This window comes from Siphateles boraxobius, unplaced genomic scaffold (assembly GCF_051911475.1).
Source record: "Siphateles boraxobius isolate OS27281-9 unplaced genomic scaffold, OSU_SipBor_1 164, whole genome shotgun sequence".
NCBI lineage: Eukaryota > Metazoa > Chordata > Actinopteri > Cypriniformes > Leuciscidae > Siphateles > Siphateles boraxobius.
The window spans coordinates 2042576-2068437 of NW_027508771.1; the positions used below are offsets into that span (position 1 = coordinate 2042576).

General features: G+C 39.3%; 1 protein-coding gene across 1 annotated transcript in view; it reads left to right on the forward strand.

Moving 5' to 3' along the window:
- LOC143740068 (kelch-like protein 29) overlaps positions 1-25215 on the forward strand; it is a 462524-nt gene extending 437309 nt beyond the window's left edge. Inside the window, exons 13-14 of the mRNA XM_077232146.1 lie at positions 16460-16604; positions 20602-25215. Of these exons, the coding sequence (XP_077088261.1) occupies positions 16460-16604; positions 20602-20785 (329 nt within the window). The 3' untranslated portion in view covers positions 20786-25215. The remainder of the gene's footprint in view (positions 1-16459; positions 16605-20601) is intronic.
- Positions 25216-25862: the final 647 nt, after the last annotated feature.

The window sequence follows — 25862 nt, forward strand, 5'->3', positions numbered from 1 at the left end:
TATCTTTCTCAGAGACAATAAGACGACACTTGACGTTTAATATACGCCTAAAAGTTCAAATTAAAATGAGTTTAAAAGTCTTAAAATGTGAATTTGTTCAAATTTAAGATCATAAAAAGTCTTAAATATCTTAAATGAAATAAAATAAATCTTAATAATGTTTTTAATGTTTTAGTTATTATAATAATAATATTCAAAAGAATATGATTGAAATAAGCATGAGCACAAAGTAAAAACGTTGTGCTGTTGTGCGTTCTACATTGTCGACATTTCAGAGCAGTTTGCAGTTCGTAACTTTTTGCCAAGTGATTGTTTATTGATCTACTGTTGATTAATCCTGTTTATTGTATGGTGTTTCTATTGTAGTATCTTGTAAATAGTTGTAAGAGTGCATATTTAATCTCCCTCATATGTTAGAATGAGCAGCTGGAAGTGGTATAGTGCTGACAATTAAAAAAAAAAAGTCTGTGTACTTTGAGCTTGTTTGCTTGTTTAAGTGCTATGACCCCTCTCAGTTTAATGCAGTCCATTTTTTTTTAATAAATAAAAATAGAATGGAAGAGAAAGTGTTAGTATTACTGGATCAAGTGCTGCCGAAAAAGATGTGTCTTCAGCAGTTTCTTGAATGTGGCTACGGACTCAGCAGCTCTGGTTGAGTTAGGCAGATCTTTCCACCAGCAGGGAACAGTCATGGTGAGTAGTCATCCCCAGTAGCTAGATGTTGGGTCTTAGACGCCACACCCCTCCATGACACCCTAAAGGACCTACATGAGAGGTAAGACTTGAACCATTGGAGTGCGGTTCCCGAGATGCCCTTCATCTTTAGGATTGACAGAAGGGTCTGGTGGTTAACTGTGTCAAAGTTTCCAGCAGGATGAGAACTGAGGATTTGAAAGTTGCTCTTGCCAGTCTCAGAGCTTCAATTACTGAGAGCAGGGCAGTCTCAGTTGAGTGTCCTCTTTTGAAACGAGACTGATTGTTGTCCAAGAGGTTGTTCTGTGTAAGAAAGTAAGAGATCTGGTTGAAGAAAACTGGTTCAAGTGATTTCGCGACGAATGGAAGAAGGGATACCGGTGTGTAATTTTCCAGATGTGCTGGATTTATAGTTGCTTTCTTAAGCAGTGGGGTTACCCGAGCCTGCGTAAAAGCTGTGGGAAAGGTACCAGTGTGAAGAGAGGTGTTTATGATGTGCGTGAGTGTGGGTACAACTGAGGAAGAAATGGCTTGAAGTAGATCAGTGGGAATAGGATCAAGCGGACATGTGGTAGGGTGATTGGAAAGGAAGAGTTTAGAGACTTCTGCCTCTGAAAGTAGAGAGAAGGAGGGTAGAATGTGTGCATTTTTTGGTAAAAAGTGTGTGTCAGTTTGTGGATTGGTAAATTGGCCACTGATGGTGGTTGTTTTATCTATGAAGAATGTGGCAAAATTGTCAGCTGTTAGGGTTGATGAAGGAGGAGGAGGGTTGAGAAGAGAGGAGAAGGTTTTGAAAAGCATGCGAGAGTCAGGAGAATTTATAATTTTGTTGTGATAGTTTGTCATTTTAGCAGTAGAGATATTAGCAGAGAAGGAAGAGAGGAGGGATTGATAAAGACCCAGGTCTATAGGATCTTTCGATTTGCGCCACTTCCTCTCTGCACCCCTGAGTTTAGAACGATGTTCGCAGAGAATATCAGATAACCAGGGGGCAGAGGGTGTGGCGCGGGTTGGCCTGGAGGAAAGGGGGCAGAAGTTGTCCTAGGCGGATGTTAAAGTGGAGAAAAGAGTATCAGTTTTACTGTTAGTATCTAGTGTTGAGAGCTGATCAGGTGGAGGAAGTGTGGATGAGACCAAAGAGAATGGAATCTACGCTAACTTTCACCCTCTTGCCCAGAGTGTGTGTTGTGTTGTGAGGCAGGTTGAGGTTGAGAGTGAGGAGGAAGTGATCTGAGGTATGCAGCGGAGTGACAAGTGTATTGTTAGTGGAGCAGTAGCGCGTTTAAATAAGGTCCAATTGGTTTCCTGATTTGTGAGTAGCCACAGTACATACTCGTTTGAGGTCGAATGAGGTAAGCAGGGTGTGAAAATCAGCAGCCTGAGGTTTTCCTCGGTGGATGGTGAAGTCTCCAAGAATTATGAGAGGAGTACCATCTTCAGGGAAGGATGAGAGTTCCACATCAAGCTCCTCCAAGAAACTGCCAAGTTGACCTGGGGGACGATATACAACTACACAATGGATTTTAATAGGACTAGTGATGGTAATTGAATGTGATTCAAATGAGCTGTTGTCACACAGATGTGGTAAAGGATCAAATTTCCAGTCATTTAAGATGTACAGTAATTTGTTGTTCTTTAAACAAATTGTTGTATCTGCAAACTGCAGTATCGGTTGTCCAGTATAAATTTCAGTGTCAGCATACCTATAGCTAGATTTGTAAAGCCTGTGCTATATTTGTCTTGCCGCATGCATCAGATAGTTCATGAATAATCAAGGTCCCTTTAAGGGACATTTATTTTCTAGTCATGTGCGTACAGCTTGTGTCTGCTTGTATTGGGTTAATCTGAAATATCTAAAAGTCTATGTTTTGGGCAGCTAATGGGCACGTGTGTTCTTTAAAGCAATGCAACCCAGCAGCAACAAATCAACCAGAAGTCGTTTGTTTTTAATGAGATTGTCAGTGTGAACGGAGCTTTACTGTATATTGTCAAGTCAAGTCACGTTTATTTATATAGCACTTTTTACAATACAGATTGTTTCAAAGCAGATTTACAGAGATAACAGGAAAATAATGCAAAAATGTTTGTTTCCAAAAGAAAATAGCGGCACAGTCCATCTTAAGTAAGTTCAGTGATGTTTCATTTTTGTTTAAAAAAAGTATTTAATTTAGTTCATTTTTATATATTTAGTTCATTTTATATATATATATATATATATATATATATATATATATATATATATATATATATATATATATATATATATATATATATATGTATATATGTGTGTGTGTGTGTGTGTGTATATATATATATATATATATATATATATATATATATATATATATATATTTATGTGTATATGTGTGTGTATATATAGCCACTCTGGAGTAAACCGTGTCATCGTCCAGCTCCGTTCAGTTCTTGTATAATAATGTCAATGCAGGCAGATCAATATTATTGTTGAATATTAAATTAAATGTTAAATTTAATCTCTCCAACTAAGCAAGCCAAGCCAATGACAACAAAGGTGGAAAAAGGCGACAGTGGCAAGGAACCAAAACTCCATCAGGTGGCAGAATGGAGAAAAAAACCATGGAAGAACCCAGGCTCAGTCGGGGGACAGTTCTCCTTTGGGCAATAAACGAACAGTGAATGATTGTGATTCAGGCAGCATTATAGGTCAGAAGTCAGATTGGTTTGGAACAATCAAAATATTATCCAGTTCCATTTGGTTGAAGATCGGAGTCACACCAGCATGGGACGAGTTGTTGAGGATCAGTGCAGATGGCTGTCATGTCGATGAGGCCTTCACAGGGGACAGTCTAGTTGACACAATCTCTGCTGCCACTTCAGGGATGCGTTGTGGTCGTGTCTAGGCACAGTTCCTCCATCTGGTCTAGATACGGCCCGGATCTGGCTGACTACATCATGCGTTTTGGTCGTGTCTACGCACGTGTCTATGACTAATCTGTGTTCCACATGGGCACATAACCAATCTGTGGGAGGCAGAATTCTTGCTGGTTGGTAGGGGATCAAATACTTATTTCATTCACTGAAATGCAAATCAATTTATAACCTTTACATAATCTGTTTTTCTGGGTTTTTGGTTAATATTCTGTCTCTTTCCGTTCAAATAAAACTACCATAAAAAGTATAGACCCTTCATTTCTTTGTAAGTGGGTGAATTTACAAAATCAGCAGGGGATCAAATAATTATTTCCCACACTGTATATATTTTATTTTTAATTTACAGTCACTGATATAACCTTGTTGAATATGTGCCTGTTTTTTAAAGGCAAAGTATCTGAGATGCATGATTTATTTTGAGATTGCTTGGATTTATTCTGCATGGCATACGGTATTCATTGAATTTGTGCATTTTTTTTCAAAGTCTCAAATTGAAGTTATAAACTCTGAGGATAACCTGGTCTGTGTGAGGTAAAAGCATGCAGATAAATTCTGTTTACCAATGTAATTATCTAGTCCGGTGTAATGTTTCACTAGGTTCATTAGAAGTTCTTCAATGCGACTCCTGCAACTTTATTGCAAGTCTTATTACATATCGTGCTTAGTGTGAAAATCTTTGAAAAAAATTATTCCATTACACACTTAAGCATGTTTTGTCATGTTGAGAGAGAGAGAGAGAACCCAAACGCAAAGGCAGATCAAATGTCTCTTTTAATAACTCAGGGGAGCCGCTTGGCAATAATCAGAAAACAGGAGCCGACAGGCAAAAACAGTTCAAACAGAAAGATGAGTTGAAGGACAACTAAGGAGCGTCTGCACACAAGTCTCAGGAAATCCGCTGGAGGATGCAGCGAAGAGTCCGGGTTGCTGATGGGCAGCGTTAGACCTTAGTCGGACCCGACAGCCAGAGACAGGGCAAGCAGATGATGGTCAGGTAACAAATCAGGAGACGGCACATACCACAGTAGAAACTTCTGTAAATACTCCGACAGGGAACAAAGGAAAAGAGGGAGAAGAAATAGGGCGAGAAATCAGAAGGAAGAGAGAACAGGTGTGAGTGATTAATGAGATGAGATGAAGAGCAGCTGAGCGAGGAGAGAGAAAAGGGAAAAGATGTAAAGAGGGAAAAAACCCAGGAGAGGGCGTAAGAGAGAAAGAAAAGGGAAGGAGCTCGACTCATGACAGTACCCCCCCGCCTCAAGGAGCGCCCCCTGGCGCTCCCAAGGAAGAGGACTGGCGAGAACGGTAGAAGTCATCAATCAGCGAGCGGTCCAGGATGTTATGCCGGGACCCAGTTCTCTCCTCAGGACCGAAACCCTCCCAATCGACCAGAAACTGGTGACCACAGCCATGGGGACGCACATCCAGTAACTTGCGGACTCTGTAAGTGGGGGAATCAACGATGCAGACAGGGTTGGTGACAGGACAGGACGAAGAACGAGCAACGGCTTTAATGCATGAAATATGAAGGCCCCGATAAGTCGACAAAACTCCTTCCAAAAAAGGGAGGAGAATTGTGGACCCCTAGCAGAGACAATGTCAGAAGGCAGACCGTGAATCTTGAATACTTTGTCAATGACAATTTGGGCTGTCTCCTTGGCGGAGGGCAGCTTAGGGAGAGGAATGAAATGAGCGGATTTGGAAAAGCGGTCGACTACCGTGAGTATTACCGTGTTCCCCTCAGACCGAGGAAGACCTGTAATGAAGTCCAGAGCGAGATGAGACCATGGTCTAGACGGAAGAGGAAGGGGTCGCAGCAAACCTGCAGGAGGCGTTTTGCTAGACTTGGTCTGTGCGCAGACAGAACAAGACGCAACAAAACGACAAATGTCACGCTCACGAGTTGGACACCAGAACTTTTGACGAATAGATGCGATGGTTCCCCTAACACCAGGATGGGAAAATAATTTAGAAGAATGCCCCCATTGAAGGACAGCGCGACGAGCGACTGGTGGGACAAATAAAAGACCCCTAGGACAAAGGCGAGGAGTGACAGTGTGGGAAAGAGCGCGTTTAACGATTCGTTCTATTCCCCAGACAGCCGAACCAATAACTATGGCAGGAGGGAGAATAACCTCCTGGGTGGGAACGGCTTCTGGAGAGGAGAACTGTCACGAAAGGGCGTCTGGTTTGAGGTTCTTGGAACCAGGACGATATCATACAACGTTATAATTGCGCTCGGCGGGAGACAAGTGATGGGAAAAATAGGCGCAAGGATGGGCCCTCTCATCGGACGCTAAACGTTGGGAGAGAATGGCTCCCACGCCCACCTCGGATGCTTCGACCTCGACAATAAACTGTCTGGTGGTGTCAGGAGAAACAAGAATAGGAGCGGTAGAAAACAAGGACTTGAGCCGATCGAAGGCGATTTGCGCAGAATTTGACCAAGAGAAAGGAGATTTGGCAGACGTGAGAGCAGAGAGCGGAGCGGCGACCTGACTAAAATTCCGAACAAAACGACGATAAAAATTAGCGAACCCCAGGAAACGCTGGAACGTGACTCGGGAATCGGGAACAGGCCTTTCCGTGACGGCGCGAACCTTGGAGGGTCCATAGCAATCCCCTCGGAGGAGATGACCGAACCAAGGAACGTGACGGACGTAGCGTGAAATAGGCACTTCTCTGCCTTGACAAATAAAAGATTTTCAAGAAGACGCTGGAGAACCTGACGGACGTGTTGAGTATGTATCTGGAGAGAGGGGGAAAAAAATTAAATGTCGTCGAGGTAAACGAAAACAAAGATGTTTAACATGTCTCTAAGGACATCATTGACCAGAGCCTGAAACACGGCAGGAGCGTTGACCAGCCCGAAAGGAAGAACACGATATTCAAAGCGCCCCAACGGAGTATTGAAAGCTGTATTCCACTCATCCCCCTCCTTAATACAGACGAGATGGTAGGCATTTCGTAGATCTAGCTTTGTGAAGATCTTAGCCCCCTGCAGGATCTCGAAGGCGGATGACATCAGCGGCAAGGGATAACGGTTTTTGACCGTGATGTCATTCAACCCACGATAATCGATGCAGGGACGCAACGTACCATCCTTCTTCTTAACAAAGAAAAAACCGGCCTCAGCAGGAGAGGATGAGGGAATAATGGTACCAGCTTCGAGCGAATCAGATAAATATTTCTCAAGGGCTTCACGTTCGGGCGCCGACAAGGAATATAATCTTCCCCGGGGAGGAGATGTCCCCGGAAGAAGATTAATGCCGCAGTCATAAGGACGATGGGGAGGAAGAGAAGTGGCCCGGGAACGACTGAAAACCGCCCGCAGATCATGGTACTCCTCCGGGACTCCGGACAAATCACCGGGCTCCTCCTGTAAATCAGAAACAGAAGAAACAATTTATCTGAGGATTATGTTTGACAAGCCAAGAATGGCCCAAAACAATAGAGGTAAAAGGAGAGTGAAAAATTAAAAAAGAAAGATTCTCACGATAATTACCCGAGACAGTGACCCTCACCGGAACCGTGGAATGGCGTACCCTGGCGAGAACACTGCCATCGTGAGTGTAAACAGGGGTGGAAACCTTTAAATCAATAAGGGGAATCCCCTGAGTTGACTGCAAGGAAAAGACACACTGTGTCAGGAATGAACGGCACTCGGCCGGCTCACCAGCGTAACAGGGCGGATTGTTGATTCGAGGCTCCGGTGAAACGTGGGACCTGGCTAGGGGCGCTTCAGCGCGAAGATTCAACATCTGTTGAGTTAAGTCGGCCACCTGGGCAGCGAGAGTCTCCACAGCATGACGAGAAGCAGCGAGCTCGTTCTCGTGACGGCCCAGCAAGTTCTCCTGAAGCTCGAGGGCGGACTGAAAATGACTCTCATTTGCTGGGTGCATGAACTGGTCGGAGTATTCTGTCATGTTGAGAGAGACAGAGAACCCAAACGCAAAGGCAGATCAAATGTCTCTTTTAATAACTGCCGCTTGGCAATAATCAGAAAACAGGAGCCGACAGGCAAAAATAGTTCAAACAGAAAGATGAGTTGAAGGACAACTGAGGAGCGTCTGCACACAAGGCTCAGGAAATCCCCTGGAGGATGCAGCGAAGAGTCCGGGTTGCTGATGGGCAGCGTTAGACCTTAGTCGGAACTGACAGCCAGAGACAGGGCAAGCAGATGATGGTCAGGTAACAAATCAGGAGACGGCACATACCACAGTAGACACGACAGGACTAGAGAACGACAGAGAAACATCAGGTACGTAACAAACTTCTGTAAATACTATGACAGGGAACAAAGGAAAAGAGGGAGAAGTAAAAGGGCGAGAAATCAGAAGGAAGAGAGAACAGGTGTGAGCGATTAATGAGATGAGATGAAGAGCAGCTGAGCGAGGAGAGAGAAAAGGGAAAAGATGTAAAGAGGGAAAAAACCCAGGAGAGGGCGAAAGAGAAAGAAAAGGGAAGGAGCCCGACTCATGACAGTTTTAATAAAGTTTGCCCAGGTTTAGTTATTGCATTTTTATTCAAAACTAATCTTAAACATTTTATATAGATTTTTTTTATATGTAGTTATATTGATTTTTTCCTTGTATCGTTCTTTTGTGCACTGCGTTATTGTGTTGTTTTTTATCTTGTTTCTGCTATGAAAATAGCATAGAAACAAACAAAAAGTAATAATTTGCAGATTATTTTTCATGTTGTAGCTCTCAGTGACTTATAAAGCATACGAGCTACTTTTATGGTGCTTTTTTGTTTATTGTATGTTCTTTTCTGAGCTGGAAAGGCATCATATGGGTTGCTGTTCATAGCTTCTGCATGATTCACCTTTTAGTTCCACAAAATAAAAAACAGCATACAGGTTCAGAACTCTTAACAGTTTTACTCTATCAGTAAATAATGTTAGAGTTGTCATTTTTGGAGAGTCAACTATTCCTTTTTGCATGGAACCAGACCAGTGGAACGTGAATAATATTTTACTGTCTGACATGTCACTTGAGACTCCTTCAAAGGTTCAAATATTGAAATCAGAGTTTGGTTATGGCGTTGTATCAGCGAAAGGGAGATATGAATGCTTCTGACATTCAACTTTGCAGCCGAAAGCAAACATTCATTTGCACACATGCAACTTTAAAAACACTTTTGTGACCCACTAGGTCAAACATGCATGTAAGAAGGAACATGATATTTTGATTGTTTTGAAGGGCTTGAGTGTTCTGGAAAGGTCGGTGTAGATGTCAAGTGTTGCAGGTATTCTTGCACCAGCGGATAATGAACTGTTGAGGGTTTCGGCCGGTAACGTCATCTCAGCCTGGGTGCTTATTGACTTTGATGTTGCCATGGACTGTGAGGCTCTTATTGATTTTTATATCACTATGGACATAGTGGCCCAGGGATCATATGTTTATTGCAGCTGTGTTTGTGTAAGAACCAGCAAAGTCTCAAATACAAAGCTCCTCAGTCTTCATTGTCTTGTTATTTAGCTTATTCCTCAATCGATAAAGCCATGGAAACGGTCAACAGTAATAAAGCAACTAAAACCCCTTTGAAGCATATTAAAATGGCCTAGTAGTAATTGCAGCGTAGGACAGTACAGCTTAGAGGTTGAAGAGATAGGTAGGTAGCAAACATTTTGCTGGTTCAAACCCAAAGACTAGAACACAATTGTACCCTTGATAAAGACTATTAACCTCGTAAGTATTATAAAGTGTCTGCTACACTTGACCAAAAGTCTGGAATCAGTAAGATTTATTTTTTAGTTAATACTTTTATTCATCAAAAAATTAAAGGGGCCATATGACGCTATTTTAAAAGTTTATTATTTTGTTTATTGGGTAAATAGTATAGGTTAACATGCTTTAATGTAAAAAAAAAAAAAAAAGATTTTTTTTCCATACTGTACATTATTGCTGCTCCTCTATTCCCAGTCGGAAATGATATGATTTCTACAAATCCCTTCCTTTTGTTTTGATTGGCCAACAGACCCAGTGAATTGTGATTGGCCAAACACCTCAAGCATTTGTTGGAAATGTAATGCTGTAGTCTTTGTAGGCCTATATAGCCGGTGTTGTAATCTCCCAGTTTCAGGAAGCTGTCCTCTGTAAAATTCACTGTGCACAAGCAAGCTTTTGGTTTGTACTGCTCAAGAACACCTAAATAAATCTTTACCTTCCTAATTCCATCCGTTTTTGGAAGGCCTAACAAAGTGATTTTGCTTTTACATCCAAACAAAGTGTCTCCGGGACATGACGACAACACTACAATTCACTGAAGCATTGTCTTTTTTCTTTGCGTATGCCTTCAGCATACTTATTTACTAATATTTCACATTGTGAAGTAGGGGTTCGAGGTAATAATATCTGGATCTTGATCAAGGCGTTTTAGGCAGGAATCTGTGTTCTCTGTTAGATAGACTAAATCTCTTTTTGGAAGACTGAGCTTTGTAACTTTGCAGATCATATACATGCATAAACAGAAACATTTCACACTAAAGGAAAAGGAAAACATTAAAAAGCATCATGTGACCCCTTTAATTAATTGATTATGAGTTACTTTTATACTGTTACAAAAGATTTCTATTACAAATAAATGCTGTTCTTTTGTACTTTCTATTCATCAAATAATCCTTTAACAAAAATAGCATTTTATTTAATTGTATGTATGCGAGGAAAAAAAGTTAGTGTATAGATATATAAAAATAGATTTTTATAAAAATATACATTTTACTTAAAACTATACCTTAAAAACAATCTTAAATACACAAAAATTCCCATGCACTGCAAGAAAATAAACTCTTTCCCCACCATTGATGGAAATTTTCGTAACTTATGAGACAACACTTCCCAGCATTCACTGTTGTGTGGTAGGGGGTGCTATTACACATCTTCTGAAAGAGTACTGTATCTCCTGATCAAAACACAGGTGAAGCAGAAACAAGTGATATTATATGTTAGCAAGATGCATAGCCTATGTAAAATAACACGATCATCAACATTAAACCGCATACAAATCAAAACTGTATTACCGAATGAAATGCCAAACCAGGACGAGCTTTAGGAGTGTGAAACCATTGAGGGTGTTGATGAACTCGATCTACTCAATCTACTGCATCTATGTTCTGTACATAGTTCTGAATCCGATCTGGATGTGGTCTTTGACAAAAACATACAACAAAATATTTTAGGGGCCTTGAAAATTTCGTGAAAATTATCAAAAATACTGGCGGTGATTGGCAACTTAAAAAAAACAAGTCTTAAGGATGTAACGAAAACCTGGGTCAGGCTTTGGGGATATGTATATCAAAAAAGGGATAAATCGTTGCCAATCTGTATGAACGACTGAATACATCGGATTTATCATCCCACATATTGGCAAAAATAGATCAATTATATATATCAAATCATAACGAATTATGATTCAACATTCCTCTACAAATTGTCCAGAATATATAGGTTCCCAGGATAACTTCTAAGGGAATTAATTCGTCATCGAATTGTTGCTTGTTGCTTTGGATCGTATATACATTAAACGCGTGGTAACTCATCTCTGTGAAGCTCGGTGTCTTGTTGCCTGTTGAACCTCTGGGTGTCATAAAATTGTCACCCGAATCGTCTATTGCACACTGGCCGGAGCCTAATGCGTAATTTGCCTCGATGAGTTCACAGGCTAAACGCTTTGTGATTTCAGAAGGAATGTGCATTCATATGTGTTCAGATGAACGACCCATGATTTATACCCTAAAAGGATGTATGCAATGTTGCTTCTGAAGTAATTACATCTTATTTTTAAGGATTTTTAGATATTTTAACTTGAAAAATATATAAAAATAATTTAGAATAGTATTTTGTGTGGTTCACTGAACACTGAACAACAGTAAGATCTGCCATGGAGAAGCTTCATATGAGTGATTTGGTCAGTCGGCAGTAAGAGTATGGTCTCTCAGTTGACAGTCAGTGATCTGCCTAATCTTCCCACATTTAACTCGGTTTAAAAGTTAACTGCTGGCCACTTTATTCGGTGCACCTTGCTAATACCGGGTTGGATCCGCTTTTGCCTTCAGAACTGTATTAATTCATTGTGGCATAGATTTAGCAAGGTGCTAGAAACATATCTCAGAGATTTTGGTCCATATTGACATAATACATTTACATTTATTCATTTAGCTGACGCTTTTATCCAAAGCGACTTACAATTGCTATATTTCAGAGGTCGCACGCCTCTGGAGCATCTAGAGGTTAAGTGTCTTGCTCAGGGACACATTGGTGTCTCATAGTGGATTCGAACCCGGGTCTCTCACACCAAAGGCATGTGTCTTATCCACTGCGCCATCGCCACCCCGCGCAATAATAGCTTCAAATAATAGCTTTGTCAGCTGCACTTGCAAATCTATTAGATTGAGATCTGGTCACTGTGTCAGGGTAGGATCCAAGGAGTATGGATCCATGCTTTCATGTTTACACCAAATTTTAACCCTACCATCTGAATGTCGCCGCAGAAATTGAGACTCATCAGACCAGCCAGCGCTTCTCCAGTCTTCTATTGTCCAATCTTGGTGAGGCGGTGTGAATTGTAGTCTCAGTTTCCTGTTCTCAGCTAAAAGGAGTGGCACTCGGTGAGATCTGCTTTTGTTGCCCATCTGCTTCAAGGTGTAGCAAATGCATTATTTGAGTTACTGTTGCCTTTCTATCTGCTTGAACCAGTCTAGCCATTCTTCTCTGACCTCTGGCATCAACAAGGCATTTTCGACCACAGAACTGCTGCTCACTCTATAATTTCTCTTTTTCGGACGATTCTCTGTAGAACCTAGAAATAGTTGTGCGTGAAAAACCAAGTAGATCAGCAGCCCGTCTGACACCAGCAACAACAATGCCACCTTCAAAGTCACTTAAATCACCTTTCTTCCCCATTCCGATGCTCAGTTCAGAACTTTAGCAGATTGTCTTGCCTTTGTCTAAATGCCTTAATGCATGTGATTGGCTGATTAGATATTTGCGTTACCGAGCAGTTGAATACACCTAATAAAGTGGCCGGTAAATGTATGTGTATATATAGGGCCTTTCAAACCAGATGGAATTACCCGTTTTGTGGCGTGTTCGTACCGCGGGAACTAGGAACGATTTTAGTTCTAGGAACTCCTTTTGGGGGAACTAAATTTGCTCCTACTTCAGATTAGGGTCTAACCCAGCAAAACAGGAACTACCAGTGACATTAGTGTACGCTGATTGGCTGAACACACGCAAAACACCTCTCGCCATTTGAAAAAAAAAAAAGCTGTGTACACAGGTTATTGTCAAATCAAGTCACCTTTATTTATATAGGTCGTTTTACAATACAGATTGTTTCAAAGCAGCTTTACAGTGATAACAGGAAAATAATGCAACAAAGTTTCTTTCTGCTGTAAAGCAGATCTTGAAGGAAATCGCTTCATGGTCCAGCTTAAGTAAGTTCAGTGATGGTTCATTTTTGTTGTAAAAAAGATATGAATTTAGTTAATTTATATATACAGGTCCTTCTCAAAAAATTAGCATATTGTGATAAAGTTCATTATTTTCCAAAATGTAATGATACAAATTAAACTTTCATTTATTTTAGATTCATTGCAAACCAACTGAAATATTTCAGGTCTTTTATTGTTTCAATACTGATGATTTTGGCATACAGCTCATGAAAACCCCAAATTCCTATCTCAAAATATTAGCATATCATGAAAAGGGTCTCTAAACGAGCTATTAACCTAATCATCTGAATCAACTAATTAACTCTAAACACCTGCAAAAGATTCCTGAGGCTTTTAAAAACTCTCAGGCTGTTTCATTACTCAAAACCGCAATCATGGGTAAGACTGCCGACCTGACTGCTGTCCAGAAGGCCATCATTGACACCCTCAAGCAAGAGGGTAAGACACAGAAAGAAATTTCTGAACAAATAGGCTGTTCCCAGAGTGCTGTATCAAGGCACCTCAGTGGGAAGTCTCTGGGAAGGAAAAAGTGTGGCAAAAAACGCTGCACAACGAGAAGAGGTGACCGGACCCTGAGGAAGATTGTGGAGAAGGACCGATTCCAGACCTTGGGGGACCTGCGGAAGCAGTGGACTGAGTCTGGAGTAGAAACATCCAGAGCCACCTTGCATAGGCGTGTGCAGGAAATGGGCTACAGGTGCCACATTCCCCAGGTCAAGCCACTTTTTAACCAGAAACAGCGGCAGAAGCGCCTGACCTGGGCTACAGAGAAACAGCACTGGACTGTTGCTCAGTGGTCCAAAGTACTTTTTTCGGATGAAAGCAAATTTTGCATGTCATTCGGAAATCAAGGTGCCAGAGTCTGGAGGAAGACTGGGGAGAAGGAAATGCCAAAATGCCTGAAGTCCAGTGTCGAGGAACCCACAGTCAGTGATGGTCTGGGGTGCCATGTCAGCTGCTGGTGTTGGTCCACTGTGTTTAATCAAGGGCAGGGTCAATGCAGCTAGCTATCAGGAGATTTTGGAGCACTTCATGCTTCCATCTGCTGAAAAGCTTTATGGTGATGAAGATTTCATTTTTCAGCACCTGCTCACAGTGCCAAAACCACTGGTAAATGGTTTACTGACCATGGTATTACTGTGCTCAATTGGCCTGTCAACTCTCCTGACCTGAACCCCATAGAGAATCTCTGGGATATTGTGAAGAGAAAGTTGAGAGACGCAAAACCCAACACTCTGGATGAGCTTAAGGCCGCTATCGAAGCATCCTGGGCCTCCATAACACCTCAGCAGTGCCACAGGCTGATTGCCTCCATACCACACCGCATTGAAGCAGTCATTTCTGCAAAAGGATTCCCGCCCAAGTATTGAGTGCATAACTGAACATAATTATTTGAAGGTTGACTTTTTTTTTTTGTATTAAAAACACTTCTTTTATTAGTCGGATGAAATATGCTAATTTTTTGAGATAGGAATTTTGGGTTTTCATGAGCTGTATGCCAAAATCATCAGTGTTAAAACAATAAAAGACCTGAAATATTTCAGTTGGTTTGCATTGAATCTAAAATATATGAAAGTTTAATTTTTATCATTACATTATGGAAAATAATGAACTTTATCATAATATACTAATTTTTTGAGAAGGACCTGTATATAGCCACTCTGAAGAAAACAGTGATGTCATCGTCCAGCTCATATCAGTCATATAATGGTGTCAATGCAGGCAGATCAATAATATTGTTGAATATTAAATGTCCCCCACTAAGCAAGCCAAAAGCCAAAGGCGACGGTGAAAAGAAACCAAAACTCCATCAGGTGACAGAATGGAGAAAAAAACCTTGGGAGAACCCAGGCTCAGTCGGGGGCCAGTTCTCCTGTGGCCAATGAACGAACAGTTTATGATTATGATTCAGGGAGCATTACAGGTCAGAAGTCAGATTGGATTGGAACATTCAGAATATTTTTTCAGTTCCATCTGGATGAAGATTCGGAGTCATCACGCCAGAATGGAGACGAGTTTGTTGAGGATCAGTGCCACTGGCTGATTATAGCCAATATATTTACTCCACAAACTAACTCTACGAACACAGTGATAGATGGACCTCTCAACCTTTACGCTAAGGACAAAATCCAACTGTAACTTTGGACCAAGCAAAACATGATTATGTATTATGATACATGTATTATGCCGCATATATATATATATATATATATATATATATATATATATATATATATACTCTCTCATTGGCGACATTATTAGGTACCACCTTTCCAACTACTCGTTAATGAAAAAAAAAAAAAAATTTAATAATAATAAGTGTGTGTGTGTGTGTGTGTGTGTGTGTGTGTGTGTGTGTGTGTGTGTGTGTGTGTGTGTGTGTGTGTGTGTGTGTGTGTGTGTGTGTGTGTGTGTGTGTGTGTGTGTGTGTGTGTGTGTGTGTGTGTGTGTTTTTTGAAAGAATTTCAATTTTTTTTATTGATTTATTTTTATTGTGAGGTAAAACATGACCGGGTTCTTAACAAGTTTTTGTGAGATTTACTCTTGGACTGTGGTAATCTCCTCATATTTGTCTTGTACTTAGGGCACTGCTTAGCTTTGATAGATTAAGTGAAATCAAATATTTCTCTTGTTTAGTTTTCAGTATTGCTCATTGCACATGGATCTGCAAGCACGCTTTTATTTCTGACCATTATTTGTTAACCTTCCCTCCGCCTTTCTCTATTCTTTTTACATTATCCGTAATATCTGTTCTTCCCGGGAGGTCTCACTCCAAATCTGAAAGGCTCAAGATTTAATTAGCTCAATGTTCTCGCGTCTCTCTTCAGCGGCTGAGGTTGATGTCACAGCTGCTGGGTTGAATGTGAATTAAATTAAATTATTTGCCACTCATCAATTATTTATGTGTTTTCTCCTGCTTGATTACTTAAATCAAAGAAGTTAACCGTATTCATGCCAACATAATGTGCTTGAACAGGGCTATTGATTTACATTTGGACAGTTGACAGAATGACCCCAGATGTTACTCTAATACTTGTATATTGTTGAAATTAATAATCTATTCAGGTGCCTTTCTTAATGAATGAAACGTAATAAACCCGTAAAAATTGCTTGTCTCTATTCTAAAATGTGCGTTGTAATCTTGTTTACAAGTTAATTTGAGGTGTGATGCATTTACAAGAGATTCTTCTGAAGCAACATACAATAATTTAACCTTATTTACTTTAATATGCGTTTCTGGTCTTATTGTGAATGATTCATCAGTGCACATTATTCCAGAAGGGGAAAAATCGTCATGATCTTTCATTCACGTTTACATCTTTGCATGCTGGATATTCCTGACCTTATGGACTTAAAATGGATTAGTGGTGACTTCTGTTTTATTTTGCCATTGTTCAGATAACAAATACGCCCCGGCTGTGACTCTGAATGGATATGTCTTCATTCTGGGAGGAGCATACGCCAGAGCCACCACCATCTACGACCCCAAGAAAGGGAACATCAAAGCAGGACCCAACATGAACCACTCCAGGCAGTTCTGCAGGTAAAACCAGCATGTTAACCACAAATGAGTCTGAAAATTAAGCTGCAGACCATCATCAGTCCTTGGAGAAAACTTGATTGAGAGTTTTTCAGCTGTAAGAAAAGTTAGTTAGTCATGGTTACTTAAAAACATTCTTGTGCATTCATGGTTCTTTGAATACAGCTGAATAGATATTTAGTGCATAAGTCTGCCACATCCAGCCAATAAATTAGTCTAGTCAACTACTGATTTCTTGTTCAGTAAATTTTCTAGTAAGACAATACATTTATCTGTCATTTTGAATGTATATTCTAGCAATAATGTCAAGTTACCTTTATTTATATAGTACTTTATACAATACAAATTGTTTCAAAGCAGCTTTACAGTAACAAACTGGAAAATAAAAATCAATGATGCAAACAGAATTTAATTCTGCTGTAAAGAATCTCTAAAAAATGAATAGTGTCTTTATTCAGCTGAAGTCAGTTCAGTGTTGAACAAAGCATTTCAAATCAAACGATATTAAAACAAATGTCCAGCAAACTTACAACCCACAACATTTCAGCAATATTTTTTTATTTCAAATTCTTTGTGCACACAACTGTGTTTGCCTAGTTTGGACAACATTTGAGGGAAGAATGTTGGTGTAACATGGTCTTTATATAGTTTCAAGCACTTTATTAGTCAAAAAGGTCCCTAGACTAGGAAATAAGTTTACTACAGATATGAATTATACCTCAAGTCACGTGTCTTGTTGAGGATAGTTCATATGAACACCTTGCAATACCTCATAGTAGCAAGTTTTGCACTGACAAGCACCACTTTTCTTCAGATTAAATGTTCCGTTTATTGTCACGGTTAGAGTCTTTTTGGTTTTAGTTAATCAAAAAGCGTTCTTGATGCTTGCTTTTTAAAGCCTTTTTTAATCGTATCTTATACCATGGTCTGTCTGAGTACATGATTCTGATTGACTGGAAGGTGTGCAATAAAACCGTTTAATGCAGTTCCAAGTCAGTTCAATCACCGCTCTGTATTACTGCGCTGTTCTCATTGAAGTGCGCACACACACGTCACTTGCTGTCACACGCTGCACACAATAAACAGGAGCACAGAAACTTGTCAACACTGCCCTGTGACTTTTATTAAAAAATTTACTTTGCTACTAAATTTAACTATTTTAATGCGCTACACATTCAAAATGCTTAAAATCCTTTAATGTACAGCTAGCCTTGGATTATCCTTTTTTACAGTACCCTACTCCAGCTGTCTAAAACGCGTTTGTCTTTAGGTTTTAGTGCTTTGACAGTTGTTTTTATGGTTTTTGAAGTTATTCATTTAGCAACATATGTATGTAATTGTTGCAGTTGCTTTTGAATATTCCAAAAAAGCTATTCTCACCACATAACTGCTAATGTTAATGAAGAAAATGAGCATTAACAACCATCCTCAAGTAAGTGCAGATGGATCAAGCTGAGAAAAGCACATTGTTAAAGTGATGTGTTCCAGTTTACACAAAAGCCTGCTCTATTTGCTATTTATTCGGTGTCCCCCAGGGTCGGGCTTTGGGCCCAATTTGCTTTCACTGCTGATTGCTATTCGCAGCAGAGGCAAAAATTATCTCAGCAGCAGATAAAGCACGAACGAGCCTCAGAACAATCGCTAGTGCATCACATCCCCCTAAAGCACAGACAGGCACCTTTTACACTTCTGCTGTGTATTTGCGATACAAATATGTTTTCCAGAAACGACATGTCAGTTACAGTCACACTCGCATGAGTTTCCGCATTAACATTTTGAAACATGTCAAGGGCTTGAAATTAATACGGCCCAAGAGAAGATTAGTAGGTAGATGATTTGTCTCATCCAACAGTTTTACAATGCAAAGACTTTATATAAGATGGCAAATGGAAACATAATCTTTATCATTATGCTTATGTATGTGGTAAGAAATCCAGAAATTTTTTTAAAATAACTAGGGTCAAGAATCTGAGTGAATGAAATGATTCTGGTGCCAATTCACAACTCAAACACTGCCAGAGTATTTTAGCACTTTCTTCTGTCCACATCTGAACAAAGAAACAAGAATTTGCATTAAGATTAATATGATTTAACCCCCTTGGTTTTGACAATTGGTTGTGTGCTCTGCTTAAAAGTGTACACAAATGCATTTTTTTGGCAGACGAACCCCTTTAACATCTTTTTTTTTTTAAATCCCCTTGAGATTGTAAGTTAATATTTAGAAAATTGTATCAACACATTCACATGTTCACAGTTGTTATTGGTTTCATGACATGCAGGTAAAGAAATTATTAAATATTTTTTGTTGTTGTTGCTGCTGTTTTTAATTTAAAAGTATTTATTTTTTCTTTCATTTTAAATTATGTAATTAATTAATTAGCTGTTCATTAATAAACCACCTGCAGTTCCATCACAAACCTAATTTGGGACACAGTATGTTATGTTATGTTTATGCACTTAATGTTGATGACAAATAATGGAATATATTTTTCTTTATCTTTGTATTTTATATCAGTGTGGTACAAAAATAATCCTATTCCAATATATGTGATAAGCAATTAAAAATAGGCAGAATGCTTTACCTAAAATGTGTAATATGATAGATTATGTTAGTCAAGTCAAGTCAACTTCGCCATGCTACGTCGATAGTCACAGTTCAGCTCACGTAGCACGGCGTTTGTGGTTCGGCTGGTCGAGACTGTTTTCCAAAGATGGCAATTATAGAATGTGGCTAAAAAGTGTTTTGAGGTTATGATATTTTGCAAGAAACAAGTGAAAAGTCTTTATACACTAGCGTTATAATCTGATCTTTGGTTAAATTAAAACTAACGTTAAAACTGGGTACATTCGATTATCATGAAAACGCATCCCAGAGAGCGGTGGACTCTGTACCCATGTGTTTTTTAGCCCTAGGTTCATTTTTGGTCGGAATTGTCCTTTAATAGGGAGATAATGCAGTGTTGACAGAACCGGGCTAATAAGGTCATACTTCCTGGTTCTGGTAAGAACTCGAGCTGCTGCGTTTTGGAACAGCTGTAGTTTGTTTATTAAACGTGCAGGGCAACCACCAAGTAGAGCATTACAATAATCTAGCCTTGATGTCATGAACACATGAACTAATTGTTCCGAATTTTTCATTGAGAGCATATGACGTAATTTAGATATATTTTTAAGATGGAAGAATGCGGTTTTACAGATACTAGAAACGTGGCTTTCAAATGAAAGATTGGTATCAAAGAGCACACCCAGGTTCCTAACCGACGACAAAGGTTTGACAGAGCAGCCATCAAGTGTTAGACAGTATTCTAGGTTATTACGTGAGGACGTTTTTTGTCCAATAATTAGTTTTTTCAGAGTTAAGTAGTTCCAAATTACTAGTAATCCAGTTTTTTATATCAGCTATGCATTCTGTTAATTTTGTAAAATTACTTATGACGCAAAGTTACTAACTACAATCATTTTCATGTAATTTGTAATCGGTTAACAGACTACAATGTGTAAATAAAACAAAGATTATTGGTGTATGGTTTCCAAGAAAATACTATTTTAGTCTTTAGTAACGCAATGTGTTACTTGTGTAATTTGAGCAATTTATGAGTGTAAAATTTTTTGTTAAATTTTTTGTTTCAGTTTATTGTTAGGCTGAGAGTTGTCTAGTTTGATATTAGGTTTTTTTTTTATTAGTTTTTTATTAGTGTTATTTTTCTTGTTATATTTTATATTATTGTTATATTTTTTTATGTACCGTTTAAAAAATATGGTTAGGGTTTAAAGCACGGAGTGCTGAAAACCTATTGTAATTGTTAAGATTTTTATTATTGTTATTATTATTATTATTTGTTATTATTATTATTATATAAACTATTAATTAATTATTGTTTTTCCTCCAGTCAGGTACTATGTGGTTCTTTTATTTCTGTTTGTTTGTCAAAGTGAAAATCAATTTTACAAAGAAAGAAAGTGAGAAACTGAACCAGTTCTCTAATAACTTATTTTCCAGTGCGGTTGTCCTGGATGGGAAGATCTACGCGACCGGTGGCATTGTGAGCAGTGAGGGCCCGGCTCTGGGAACCATGGAGGCCTTCGACCCCTGTGCCAATGTGTGGACTCTGCAGCAGAGCCTGCCCTGCCCACTCTTTAGACACGGCTGCGTGGTTATTAAGAAGTACATTCAGAGCGGTTGACGCTGACACAGGCGAACACAACTCCACCGCCTCTAGCACAGGACACCCACTTTCCACATGCCCAGGATTACAGTATGTGCTGAAACAGAAGCCTCGCTCACTTTCTGACACCCACTCAGAATGTAGAAGCTAATCTTCTCTGCCGGGCGGAAACATGCCTTTGTGTAATATAGCGCACCTGACAGAGCTGTCGTTGATTTGATTCGTGGCTGTAGCCTTAATGCTATGTGGCCATTGGGATTGAACCTTTTTTCCCTTCTACATAATTCCTTTTTATCTACGTTTACAGATTTCTGACACATTTTTTGCATTGTTACCATTTTAATGTTTGCATAATGTTCATTTCATTTTTCTTACAGCAATACTGTAAATTGACACCGTCTGGTTTCAGTAATCCGTGTAATGGTTCACTCAGTCGTATAACTATTTCATCATATCCAATTCACAAGCACTTTTAAATTATGTAGGGGAGCAAAGGGTCAAAGTGCTTCTCTAAAAGTGCACTAAAACCTCATTTGACCCTTTGCTAAGCTCCGCCTGCCTTTGTTACTGTTGCTCACTCAGACATATTTGACAAGAATGGTGCAATTGTTAGTAAAAGGAGCTCATGAAGTGGTAAAAATGGATTGGATATTTTTCTTACGTGGGCTGGAATGAAGCGTGGCATTGCAGAGGTTCTTTTATCTGCCGTTTTTGATCCGAAACTGATAAATTACACAGTAAATTGATTAAAAACTGTGAGACTGTGAACAGAGACTGCCAAATTCTTACAATCACTGAAAAGAGGAAAGCAATTACAGCTGATCACATTAGTATACATGAGCAGAACCGCTACCAAATCAATATATGAGATGACATTTAAGAAAGTAAGAAACATACATTTATTTTGGAACAACAGTACACTGTAAAAAACATTATTCTTGATTAGTATTTTGACTTGCTTTCAGTTAAAATACTTAAAAATCTGGATGGTTGATACCAGATACATTTACTAAAGAAGCTAAATCTGTCAGTGCATTGCAAACAGAAGTAAAGTAAGAAGTAAGACAGAACGCGTATATGCAGTATTTACCTATATTCTTCTTAAGAAGATTTGTCTTGTTTTAAGATTTTTTTTAGATATGTATTTAAAAAATTCAAACTTAAGGTTATTTTTGGCAAGTTTTTTTCTTACGTCCTACATGTTGATTTGGGAATGAGTTTAATTTATTTAACTCAAGGTTTATTTAATGATTGGAAAATTAATTTAAAACTATTCAAACACTTGCATTACAATGGAATAAAAGCTTGTCTGCAAGCTCATGGTACACAGCAACAGTTGCTTAGGTAGGGCTGGCGAGGGGTCAATTATAACCAGGCCTGGAGAGAATCTGTCCTTTTTTGGGGAAGTTCGGGAATCAGTGGAATGGATTTGAAGTCAATATGAAACCGAGATTGATTGATTTTTATAGTGAATGATTCGCCAGGGCACATTATTATAATGAGAAATGTATTGTAATCTTTCATCCAAAGGGAATAACTTGAAACAACCTCTAACACTACTTTACTTTTCAGCTGACGTCATTATACTGCAATAATTCATTTTTTCATCACTACTTTATCTTGTTTTTCAATATAAACATTTAACATCTAAAGCTGCTTTCACATTACAGGCGAGTTTGTCGCTGCAGGCTAGCGGGGAGGTCGCCCGTGGGCGTTCCCACTACTGGTTGCCTAGTTATGTTTGTGAGTGACATTCATGGATGTTAGTCCATGTTGTAGAACAAATCTGTTTATTGCTGTTACAAACAAACATTTTGTAAGGAAAAGTCTAAATATAAATGGAATCAGTACATAAAATGCATAATACTAAAGATGAACGATAAACAGCGAGTGCTCTTTGCATTCGCTACTGTTTAACTGCAGCAAACGGGCAAATGCCTGAGTTCTATCTGAGTTCTGAGTTCACAAAACCATTCAGGCTCGGAGGCAGCAGAGCGAATACCACCGTATGTACAGAGACATCATAAATTATAGGACAGTTTCTGACTGCTAAAATGAGCTTCTCATTCTTATTGCCTTGGGCAGACTCTGTTCACGCGCACTCCACTGACTTCACTCCTAGTGGTTGTCGCTCCCGAAAGTCGCTCTTCATTTGCATAAAGTTGAACATATCTCAACTTTTTCACGTCGCTGGACACGCCCCATTCAGGCACCAATGGGCACTGTCGCTCGTGACGCCGGAAATCGCCCACCTTCCATTGAAATGAATGGTATCGTGTCGCTTTGTCGCTTGTAGTGTGGACGCAGCTGAAAGGGACTTGAAAAGCAAAATTTCATAAGTAAAAAAAAAACTTGTTTTCAGAGAATTTACTGTATCCTCTTGAATTAATTTTACTTTTCTTTCCCCCATTGGAAAGTTGTTTTATCCGGTTTTAAGCAAAAATTTATTTAGGAAGTTTAGTTTTTTTGTGGAAATTTAGGAAGGTTTATGCTTAAAACAAGAAAAAACAAATGGCAACAGGGAAAGTAAACATAAATAAACAGAAAGCAGGATATATTCTCTGCAAGTACTCCCTTCCAACCACCTGGCTCAATAATTCACCATCCCGTCAGTTCCTGAGGGATGAAATCAAGTCCTATATATTTTTTTCTCATTGTGTTTCAGTATGTAAAGTGTCACATCATGGAGGTAAAATGGTTTGCCAATGGTGTTTGATGTTGACTTTAAAAACTTTGGGGTGTGTGGGGCAGATTCCATCCCAGCCCAAAAACAAACCTGTGGCAACATTTCTGCGAAATGATAATACATTGCGTTGTTCACGTTTCGCAACAGTTTTAAAGTGAAATCCCCATTGAGTTGGGCTAAATGTTTGGGGCTAAGTGAATCTGGCACTGTTTTATTACATTGGTTTTGTACGTATCACCGCAGTTCTGAATTGTCAGAGTAAGTGGCGATTAAAGGTTAATGCTCCATCGCTTTTTAAAATAAAGAACACCTAGACTAAACCGTAAACCTACCCGATAGTGTTAACAAAAGCAAATGTGACATAAAAACACAATGCCTGAAGCAACCATGAAATTTTAGCTTGTTTCTATAAGTCTTTGAGCTCTTTTGTCGTAACTTGTGTTTCACAGGATTCGTACCAAAACGTTCTACATCGGAAGTACCAGCTGAGCTACCAAGCAAGCTTAGTATGTCAGAAAAACCAAACATATGAAACTAGTTATGTGATGCATACTCCAAAATGTATTGAAAATACAAATCATGCACTATGGTCTAGCAATGTTTAAAGGCTCAGGGAAGGATGAGGCAGGAATCAATGTAACTTTAATGACAAAATAAACAAACAACAAAATGAAAGTAAAAACAGCTGTCGTCAGTGAGGGCGACATAATAAAACACAACATAAATGTCCCAGGCTTGGTCCTCTCTCGTCTTGCACTGTCGTCACTCCTCCTTTTATCCTTACGGAGCTCCTCCGTGGGACTCAAGACCGGTGTGGCGCGCATGTGATGCTCATTAACCCTCGCACCACCGGCCTCGCTCCATTCCCACGGCTCTTGTCCCTGTCCTGCTTACCACATAGGCTAAAAAGTGTTTTGAGGTTATAATATTTTGCAAGAAACAAGTGAAAAGTCTTTATTAATCCATAATCTGCCCCTGTAATCATACATTTGTATGAAAAGGATTAAAAGTGATTGCTGTTTTACTCCCTCTAATGTTAATTTCGAATAGATTTCTGTTCTGCAGCGATATGTATGTATTGGTACATATTTTGCATTTTGCAGAAATGTTGCCACAGGTAAATTTTTCAATGAGCCTGCAGATTCTGTCTGAGCCTGATTATAACGCACATGTGTACAAGTTTAACGATGTTAGTTTTATAATAAGAAACAATTCAAACACTGAAGAGTATATTTATATGAGATATACAGAGATGTAAAGACCTTCCCTTAACATGAGAAGAGGGCTTTTGAGTCTCTGCTCTTTCTGACATTATCCACTAAAAGACATTTAATTGGGGGAATCTTGGACCAGAAGGTGAAGCTGGGCTTGATCGCCTTGAACTGGGACTGATATGACATTTGCAGCTTGGATTTCTTTTCTTTTCTTTGGAACGTTTCACTCTTTTCTTGCACACAGCCAAAGCACAAAACATGTGAGACAGAGAGAGAACAGGAAGTGTTTGCCATTATTTCCTCTGCATTGCCAAACCACCAAGCGGTGAAACGCCGTCCAGCAGGGAGGACGATTCTCTGTACATGAAAGTAAGAAAAGTTTATTTTAGGAACTTTACATGTCAAACGGTTTCTAGACAAAATGTATAGTATGTTAAAGAAATGTTATGTACAAAACAAAAGCTGTTATCGTTTTAATTAATGATTGTTTCATCATTAATTAAAACAATAACACATATGCAAAATACAATGTGCATTCATTATGAAAATCACTGGTCTGGTTTATTTTGACAATATATGAGAGCAAATATGGGTTGTGAGATTTGGGAATCAAGGTGTGCTGTTACTTTTTACACCTGCTTGATGATAAAACAGATGAAAATCCCACAGACGCACGTTGAATAAGGCCATATCTAGGGACCGAAATATTGCAGGGAACTCATTTCAGGCGATACACAACTGCTCAGGGGTGTGTTTCCCGTACAACGACATAACTCGCTGCTTAAAGGTTGTATCAGCGGTTTCAGGCCCAAAAATAAATGATCACATTAGTCTAATCTTTCCTACCGATCCGCTAGCTGCCCGCCCCATAAGCAGGCTGTCAAAAAAATTCGTCTCTGTAGGCAGCCTAGGTTCTGAGATCTGTACACAAAAACAAATGGGTACAACCACCACTCAGAATCAAAATAAACAGTGTTCCAACTTCCAACCAATCCCCGACAGGGGCGGGTGTTGTGAGGTTTTGCGCTCGTGCACGGCAGCAGGCGAAGAAACCAGCGTCTATTATATCAACGAACAAGAGAAATCGAACATGCCTGAGTCAATCCCCAAGAGGAGGATTAGGGCGAGGGAATACCATCGTGTTTATTCAAAGACACGAATAGTTATCGGGAAGACTTTTGAAAGGTGAAGAGAA